General features: G+C 32.9%; 1 protein-coding gene across 1 annotated transcript; it reads right to left on the reverse strand.

Annotated features, from left to right (window-relative positions):
• Positions 1–1962: 1962 nt before the first annotated feature.
• LOC141702291 (COP9 signalosome complex subunit 2-like) lies at positions 1963–9024 on the reverse strand. Its single transcript, XM_074505992.1, has 12 exons — positions 8871–9024; positions 8638–8730; positions 6131–6209; positions 5528–5768; positions 5372–5446; positions 5156–5290; positions 4150–4337; positions 3893–3961; positions 3720–3810; positions 3493–3627; positions 2524–2636; positions 1963–2445 (listed from the first exon to the last, which is right to left on the reverse strand). The coding sequence occupies exons 1-12, from the start codon at positions 8878–8880 to the stop codon at positions 2355–2357; spliced, it is 1320 nt and encodes a 439-aa protein (XP_074362093.1). The 5' UTR covers positions 8881–9024; the 3' UTR covers positions 1963–2354.
• Between the last annotated feature and the right edge of the window lie 1268 nt (positions 9025–10292).

Raw genomic sequence — 10292 nt, forward strand, 5'->3', positions numbered from 1 at the left:
AATGAGCTTCGATGCACATAATTCAGATCGTTTGGTTCGCACGGGTTCCAGATTAACGTCATATAAGGCTATTAGATTTGTACAAAGACAAGAAGAGATAAGTGGATTTCAATTGAGTATTTATATATCCCGTATAAAGGGATATTTATAAATTAAAGGTTTTTTTTATAATATTTTAAAAAGCGTAAATCATCAAATATAAAACTTATTATAGTAGATATTTCATATAAATTGAGTATTTGATTTTTTGCAAAAAAATTATTTAGTAGAAATATGCAAGACTTTTAGTAAAATAGTGGCGTTACTCGGTAGAAACAATACCAAATGAATTTTAAAGTTTATTCTTCCACCTTCCCCGACATTTATAATAAATATTTCTAAATTTTATGTGAGGTTAAAATCTCCATTTAAGAAAATATGAAACAAAAGATATGTCCTTACAATATTACATCATACTGCATGGCATAAGGAGGTATTATACACAATATCGCATGACGATATTTATATATTGTAGTGAATTGTGTGTGGGGAATAAGAAGAAAAACAATATTTGAGTTGACGGGCCAATTCAACAATCGATGATTGAGAGCAAAGTAAAAGTAGATTCCCTAATCAACTCCATTATTATTGATTTCAAAAACTACTATTGTTTTCATAACAAATATGCATGGCCGTAATTCACACTGAGCAAGCTGAATTTGAGCCGGACGTAATTCAAGTTGAGATTAATCGAGTTAAGCCGAGCCGACTCGTTTAACTAACTAAACCTTTGCCCGGACTCGACTCCTTTAATTTCACGAGTCGAGTCGAACCGGACCGGCTCATTTAGCTAAACGAGTCGGTTTCAACAAGTCAACTCGTTTAATTTTACACTTAATTAGCCTCAACATCTACCCAAACTCGACTCATTTAATTTCACGAGTCAATCGAATTGGCTCGAGTAACTAAACGATCTCGAGCCTCCGTCCGAACTCGACTCGTTTAACTAAACGACCTGAGTCGAGCCCATCTAAACAAATTTGAACCGGAGGATCGCAACACGTCCAACTCGAATTACAGCACTATACCCGCACAGTACAAATTATATAAAATGACCTGATTTTTGCCCTTTGGTGAATATGCTATGTAAATCAAATAGATACCGCTTGACCCCTTATTTAAATTCAAACATTCAAATTGAAATAAAATTTTAAATCTCAATGTTTACTTGAAATCAAATATAGGATCTATAAACTATAAATCTCAAAAGTCACGAGGTAAACCGAGTGAGTACACAACTACATTTTCATTGATCTGAGTATATAAATAAATGTTAATAACGTTTAGCTCAGATGAGTCTTCTCTCACAGATTTTAACTTGGACTCTCATTCGTACTAAAATTTATTAAAACATACATTTGCTTGATAAGCTTCATTAACCAAAAACTTAATTAGCTCACATAATTCATCCGTGATGAATTTGGAATAGAAAGATTAGGTGGGGAATTCATATCTGGAAACCTGTCGGGAGGTGTGCCCAAATTTAAAATTAATAATAAAATAAATATTGCTAAAGACAGAAAGTGCCACTAGTGTATAGTATAGTACTTTGAAAAACATGAGCCGCGTTTGGTGACCGTTTGAAAATTAGGCTTCTGCTTCTTTCTCAGTATTTAACTAGCCGTTGGCTGTCCCACGCCCACTCTGGCACACCGCCAAAGCTTTTATTTATCAAGTATCGATTACTTGGATTCTTTCCCAGCTCCAATATATCTTTGTTACTTTCAAACCAAAAAATTCAGAACTATCACATTTTAAATCAATGTCACAACTCACAATCTCTCACAAATATGGTGGTACAGCCAATTATAATGACCTATACACTAGACTCATAATAACCTCAACCTCATCCAGTCCGACCATCCCATACAATAGATGCAAAATGATTGAGAATTGCATTCATTTGTATAAAGAGGACCAATATAGTGGCAAGCGCCTCAAAGATGTATATGAAATGTGTATACGAACAAAAGAACAGCATAAATAAGCTGCGCTTGGTTCTAAAATTATGGTTGGTTACTACTTAATGAAAGCAAATTTCAACAGAAAGGAATACCAGCAGGATACATTAGCGAATTGGATAACAGGGAGAAAATTTAACATCCTTATCAAACACAGAATTGAGCAAAAGATGTTCAGACTTTTTTCTTTATAAAAGGTGCTCCTGTGGGTCTGTAATATTTCGCAACTGACTCGATAACTGAGTTCAATCCAGACAATTTCATTCTCCAGTAGCTTTACTGACTTTCATACACCGAACTTAACATAGCAAATTATAGCAACTCAAATCACCAAAACTTGTTCTAAAGTCAATCTCAGGTAACTCTGCTGCTAACAGTTTGATAAAGCGACCTAAGCTGCATGTTCCATTTCTCTATAGCAGCATATTTTTTCATCCCCTTAGACCTGGATGTAGTAGATATTATAGTCAATATAAATTTAATAAACAAAAAGAGAACATAGAAATTAAAAAAGAAAACTGACCTATCACCACGCTCCAATAATTTATTCACTTGATCAATATGCCCTTGGATTCGATTATCCAATATAAGTGACACCAACAGCTGTTCAACATCTCCCTCTGGCACATTAAGCTCCTGTACAATAATGAAGTACGATAATCAACAGCACTTTAGAATTTTGATACTTAATGTTCATTAATAATTTCATGCACCCCTCCTCACATGAATGGAGATACTGAAAAACGCCTAATCAAAGACCATCTGCTTGTAGCAATAACAGTTTCATCATCCAGACATTTAGGAAGGGAAATTTACGATTACTGTTCAAACATCTAGTCAATGATTCACTCAAGCAAAAAGATTATAGAAAATATTAAAGATCTTCAATGAGCATCTAGTCAATGATTCCCAGGTCATAACTAGATTACGCAAGTATAGGTCACCAAAAAAAAGAGAGGATAGAAACAGATCCATTCATTTTGTATTAAAAGTTTGACAATAAAGAAGATGGCAGGAGAGGAGAGCTGTATCAATGTAGCACATAATATACATTTTTTATAAAAGTCTCAGTCATACAAATCTAAAAGCTATAATAGAATAATGAATTCAACATAAACATATAACAATTCACACCTCGACTCCACATACATAACATCGATTATATACTTGGGTAAAGAAGTAGTTTTTACAGACGGGATCAGAAAATGGAAGGCAACAAAGATGTGCCACGTTGATCCTTCAGGTTTCATATTAAATGTGCAATTGCATCAACACTAGCAATTAAAATTTCAAATCAGTCTAACCTATTTTCATACATAAATACTATATGTTCCATGATAGAACTCTTTGTGTATATTTATGCATGTCGTGTACATTTATGCATGTCTAAATAATCACAATCAGTTTGCTGTAAAAATAAAGAACATTATAACTAGATGGCCAGCATGAAAAATGTACATTAAAAAGAAGGCCTTTTTTGACCCTTTGCTACCTTTGAAATGAAAGGGATTCTAATCCTTGTGTAAGGTTTGATGAGCTTAAGCAAGACTTGTGTTCTGATATTTTTCAGGAGGTCCTCAATGTAGTTTCTGATGAAGGGATCATCCATAATAGTTCTTCTGTTACTCTGAAAATCGCTTTTCAATATTAGCTCCCTTGAAAAAAAGGAAAAAGAAATACAGCGTAAAAAGCCTAACATGAACAAGCCACCGTCTTAACCTTAACAATTTTCTCAAATTCCAAAATTTCATTTCTTTGATAGGCTGCAATTAAGTTTGTCATAGCTAATATTTCAGGGTCATTTTTGTATCTGCAAAAACATATAATCGACTCATTAATAATGTAAACATAGCCAGATAATACAGATTAGGAGTATTGAAAACGTGACATACGGCTTTGCTTCTTGCCCATCAAATGGATTAACTTGAGACTCCATCAGCATGTTGGCCAATACCAAGTATCTGTGCAGGTACAAAACAAACTTATTTTTTGCTCATTCATATATTAGAATTAACTGATTCTCTTCTTTCTAGAGTAACTAGTAGTGCCAGATTTAACCCACACAAAACAGGCAAGGAACCAATTTTTTTTCAGAATTAACTCAAAAAGGAGCAAATGAAGAAGTCATGAAACACATGTGTTAACATACTTTAGGCATTGGATACGACGATGATTCCCAGCTTCATCATAATTCTTAAAAGCTTCAAAAAAATCTGTTGCTGCTTCTGCCCACTGGCGCTCTGCCATATGCATTTTGCCGCCGCATTCATGAATTATGCCCATTATTCTTGGATGTGGTATTGCTGATTTGATGGCAAGTGCTTTTTGGTACAATTGCTGCGATAAATATCAACTTTCTTAAAGAAATTTTATATACATATCTATGGAAGAAAAAAACCTTACACATGTAAAGAAAGAAAAATATCCAACTATGCAGCATGCACATCATCTACTATGATTACGGTTGTTATACACATCAAAAAAAGACTGAATCATAAATAGTATACCTAAATATAAATATATAACAACTAACGAAAGAAACAATGTCATTAAGCAAACAAACACATTTCTAATACTAGTATACCCCAGGAAGAATTGACGGGGTAAACGGTCAGATTTTACTCATCCTTTCCTTCCACGACATCTGTCAAAGAAAGAACATTTTCTGATAACTTATTATACTGGTCCACTCATCCACATTTCTTGTACAAAAATAATTCATGATCTTCACCATACTCAAGGAAAAGATAAAGATATTAAAGATACATATATCCACTTTCCTCTGAAATTGCAATTATTAGCAATATAAAAGCTTTACAGGTGATTAGGTCTGGAATATGTTTCTAGGAGGAACACGATAACTGTCTCATACAAATTACAAAGGATCACAAGGACAATGTATAACATCAGCGCCGTTCCACACACAGATATACACTGACCATAAAAAGAAAAAAAATAACAATACTTTATAAACACAAAATTAAATAAAAGGATCATCTCCCTCAGGAATGAATAAACATCTATAAAATTTAAAATTTCATAGTCATACTTTTGACATTAAAAAGACCGTGAATCTGTTTAGCAAAAAAAAATTGTTATCCTGCGATCAGGATACAAAACTAGCATCTAACTTGCAGGTAATAATCATTTCTCACCTTGAGCTTCTTGTTATTTTTGGTTTCAGTGTACATTTGAATCTCAATTGCATACACTTCCAAAAGTTGGGTCCCTTTCTTTTGATCATCACTGCCATCTGGCTTCTGACAAGACTTGTGGAGTTCCTTCAAAATCTGTACAATTCACAAAATGGTCAAGGTATATATAACTTCCTTAAATAAGAGCCAACGCAAGTAGGAAAGTCTAATGCTTACCTTGTTCATTCTACCATACTCGCCCATGTCAAACCAAATTTTGCATAGCTTGAGATTTGTCTTAAACCACAACCTCTGCATAGACAAAGAAACATATAGTGATACCTCTAAGAATGTGTATTTCCTTATTCAGAGTAAATATATGCAATCTCGTACCTCATTTTTAGCCTCTTCAAGGGATTTCAAAGTGGTCTCATAGAACTCCTTCAAAAGCCCAAAATTCTGGCTAGCTGACCCGGAAACGAAATCCATAATATTGTTTATACATTTTTCACTGTAGTTTCTTGTCACAGCTGATTTTATGTATGTTAACATCACCCTGTAGGCTTCCATCATCTCTTTATACCTCCCTAAACGATAATGAAGTTTCACGGTCTGTTTAAGAGCTTTAAATCCCCTGTAGAAGCAGAAGAGATGAATTATATGTACTGTAAAGATATTATCCCCGCCGTGACCAAGTGGCAAATATTACTGAAGTGCATTTGAGAAATGATAAACAAGAAACTGCACACATCGCAATAACATTAAGGCTTTGCATAAGATCGATCCATGAGATCAGGTAACCTAAAAATTAAAATGGAATGTGACTAATTACATAAAAAGCTATTCCTGAAGGCAACAAATAACTCAAGTTCATATTAAGAAATCAAGTAATCAACATTTAAAATTTTCCTGTATTCACAGGTGGGTTGGACACAACTAACATGAGGTGAACATGTTGAATAAGTAGTATTCAGCTCCTACACTTAATAAGCTTACCATTCTGCCTTTTCAGGTTCCATCTCAACTACCTCAGCAAAACCAGAAAGGGCACCCTCCGGATCAGTCTCAACCAAACCTGCAAGGAATTTATGACATAACTAGTCAGTTTCCAAGGTTCATGCATAACGAAAAAACATAGCATGCCCTGTTAATTATGCAAGGTAGCAAAAATATCAAGTAAAACCCAAACAGTCTTACACAAGGCATCATTTAGTTATACAAGGTGTTTCGATGGTAGAGCATATAAATTACGTGCAAGCCCGGTAATAGGTTTTTTCTTATTTGAGTGCCTCTGAAATTCAATTAGTTAAGAGCAAGAATCGACGAATGCAGGAGTTTCTATGTTTCTGAAGTTGATATTTAGAACATTCGAATGGAACCCACATAGTTGTCGTCAGCTCTTTTCAAGTTACTATAATTGTCTAATTAGTCTTTCAAGGTCCCTTTGCTATCTTCTCGACTTCATTTCCAGCCTCCTTTCAAAATTCCATCAATAACCAACCCTCCTTATCTAGGTTTCAGCATGTTTTAAAGACAACATCCTGGTAGGATAAGAAAAAATCCCAAATATAGACCAAATTCTAAACATTCTATCGAAGATCAACGTTGTAAATTTTCCAATTTCAAATTTAGGGTTGCATCAGAATGATTTCCCGTGTTTGCCAGTTAACCTTATTATTGACACCAAAAGAAAGGTCAGGAGTCAAAATCATGATGTACTAATGTAGCTAATTTCACTACAGATCAGCGTCTGTCGATTCTCTGTCACATACTCATTCTCTTCTTCATCGAGTTTTCAAAATCTTCATCAAGATCTTTGCCGTCATGGATCTTTTTATCCGTCTCTTTCCTTTTTTACACAAAATTTTATGATCTCCCAATTTTCAATAAAGTGCACACCATTGCATGTAAGCGCTTAAGCGTGACATTAGCAAGCTCATATATGCTCTTTTATGAGAGTCTATATTATTCAAATACACATCAACAGAAGAAGGATACCATATCCAGGTCAAATATTAATGATGTAAATACGGCCAAATATCAAAAATGGAAAAATGGTAATCCATCAATCATAGAAAGATCATAAATAAGTTTGCATGACATCTCGGTCCAGCTCCACCACTATTCGTCGACAGGTTAAAACTAATAAATTACACTTTGTACCAATACAAAGAACTTATATTTGGATCAATACAGTGGCCACTAGCTTTTGAATGATTTTGAATATATGTAAAGTATATTTATATTTATCACTTGCTTCCGTAGAACAGAAGACTAGTTAATTAATTTTAAATCACTTAGAAGCACCTACCTACTTTGGTCTAGTTTTCAACATATGTAAAGGTAGACTAACTATAATAATAAATCAATGTTTAAAATTCATGTGCTATCTTTTAACACTATGAGATAAACAAATTTATTTTTATTTTCTAATGAAAAAATTAAAACAAAAGCCTTTTTTATATCCAGTGTTCTTAAAATTTACATAATATGTTCTATAAAGTATAAAGTACAATTCGATGCTAACTACTAACACACGTCTACTGATTTAAATACACAAGTACCGAAGTAGGGTCTCTCTCCTGAGTCTAGATACACATGATACACACACATATATATATATATGCACAATGATCGTCTCTGTCTATCTGAAGGCTGCAAGGGATTGTCCAGGTATTTCCTCCCTCCCTCTATTCTCTATCTTAGGGTTTTTTAAAATCCAGTCAACCAAAACAGTCAAACATCTAAAAACGACTGCTAGTCGCCAGACTAGTCGAGCGCCATGACAAACATGCATAATACTTGAGACAAAGCATATCAAAACTTCTACCGGATAAGAAAAATATTTCAATTTAAAAAAGTATGTATTGTTCAATAGTATACTTCAGTTGTGACAGTAATTACTCTATATAATCCAGATAAATTAAAAATATACCCAATAACTATAGGGACAAAATTCTGAAATTGCATAAAATGTAAACCTACCCTAAACGAACCGGAGGGGACACTTCAAAAGTAATTACAAATTCTATACCCAAACCATATCAATTAGAGGAAAGCAAAATAAATGTTCATAGCTAAATTTGGAGAGTTTCCCGCCCGTGTCTCACTACACCTACCTAGGCCAGTGAAGTGAGGCAAAATTAGACCAAAATACAACTGTTTCTGGATTCTGAACACTACCAGTACAATTACTACACTAATAGCCTATAACAAATATTCCCACCAGCTCTTGTTTCAGATCTAGGGCTAAACTTCTATCCTTTACTAAACCTTGTATTACAATTTCTTCTCCGATACATAAACTGTTCTCCCAACTTGTACATTACACCATCAAAACAGAATCCAATATCCCCACATTCAATATTTCTAACAAAAACAGGAAAAATTCTCGAGAAAAGCAAAACAGATTCAAAAACTACAAGCATAGGAAAGCGAATATCGAAACCAAAACATATACACCACAGTCAGCAACTAGAATTAATCGAAAAGAAAGCGTATACCTTTAGAATTGTAGTACTGATTCTCGATATCAACATCTTGCTCTTCAGCCTCCTCTTCCGAGTATTCAAATCCATAATCCTCCATATCAGCATCTGCCAAAACAAATAATTAATTAATAAACAAACAAATATATAAATTTAAAATCATTACTTCGTGTTGTATATAATCTGATGCTAATACAGTCTCGATCTCTATACAACTTGTTCTCTAATTTAATTAGGGTTTTGCTTACCGGAGCCCATGGTTCGATGACGGAGATTTAATCGGTATTTAAATTAGGGTTTTGCTTTATGCGGGTACTGATGAGTGACTGGTGCTGTTGGTATCTTCCCGTTTACTTCGGTCACTGCTATTAGCAAATATGTTTTTTTCTTTTTAAAGATAACGATCTCTAAGGTAATTCTTCGGTATAACGAGCTTAACGAGTTAAAATAAAATTTATATATAATAGATGTTTGGGCTAAAAACAAAATAAATATTTACATTACTTTATTAAAACTAATATATTATTGACATAACGGGTAAAAAAATTAACATATTTTAGGGATTTGGATTAAAACAAAAGCGCTTGTTTGACAAACTGCTTATAAGTATTTTATTGACTTATAACCCATAATTACTTCTGGCCGAGTGTTTATTGACCCAATTTATAAGTCAAATAAACAACTTATAAGTTAATAAATTGAATGTTATAAGTGACATATTTTTTCTCAACTTATTTTGATTTTTCAGTTTTTTATCAGCTTTTGTTTTAAGATATATTTTTGTAAATTTTTTTCTAAATTAAAACTCATGAATTAAGATAATTGCATTTAAAAATTATTTATTTTAGTTTATTAAAGTAAAAAAAAATCTCACTTGTAAGTAAAATTATCCAAACACTAATATAACTTATAGGTATTTATCTATTTATTACTTATAAGCCAATTATTCATTTTAAATTATAAATTACTTATTTTAAAAATTTTTAAACGGGCACTAAAACTAACACAGTGTATGACCTGTTCGTCAATCTAATAGCGGACTAAAATATAATTAATGTACTTTATGAATATATACCTGAACAAAATTAAAATCAAACTAAGAAATAGGTTTTGGTTTCTATAATCATCGAAGCTAAAACAAGAGTAAAGACAAACTTATTAATTCATTGAGTGGCATAATAAAGTAAGAGCCGAGAGACAAACTGGATAATTCATTGATCGGTATAACGGACCTAACGGGCTAAACAAGATTTTTGTATTAATTGTATTTAACTTGGATTTCAATACTTAATTTCATATTATATCCTTATACTATCTATACTATTCAAGATGAAATAATGAAAATTTTGTTGGTAGTCAATTTGGTAACTCAATTTAGAGTCGCGAGATATTTCAGATCAAATTAATAAGAACCATTAGATATAATCCTAAAAATTATTATATTGGGTTCATGACCGGTCCCGAGTTATAAGATGTCCCATGCGGTCACAATATTTTTTGCCCATATAATAACTCACGACTTAAAAATTATTATTCTCGCATTTTAGCTAGCAAAATCACCAATCAAGTCTTGAAATTAGAATTTGCAAGTATATCCTTCTCTATTGATATCATAACTAACCCATTCAACCGTTCTTGTGATATACTAGAGCAGAGATATGATTTAATCA

The sequence above is a fragment of the Apium graveolens genome, unplaced genomic scaffold (assembly GCF_009905375.1).
Source record: "Apium graveolens cultivar Ventura unplaced genomic scaffold, ASM990537v1 ctg4841, whole genome shotgun sequence".
NCBI lineage: Eukaryota > Viridiplantae > Streptophyta > Magnoliopsida > Apiales > Apiaceae > Apium > Apium graveolens.

Coding starts and splice junctions, on each gene's coding strand:
- LOC141702291 (XM_074505992.1), bottom strand. Junction 3,811..3,892: donor GATGGGCAAGAAGCAAAGCC/GTATGTCACGTT, acceptor ATGTTTTTGCAG/ATACAAAAATGACCCTGAAA. Junction 2,446..2,523: donor TTATTGGAGCGTGGTGATAG/GTCAGTTTTCTT, acceptor TACTACATCCAG/GTCTAAGGGGATGAAAAAAT.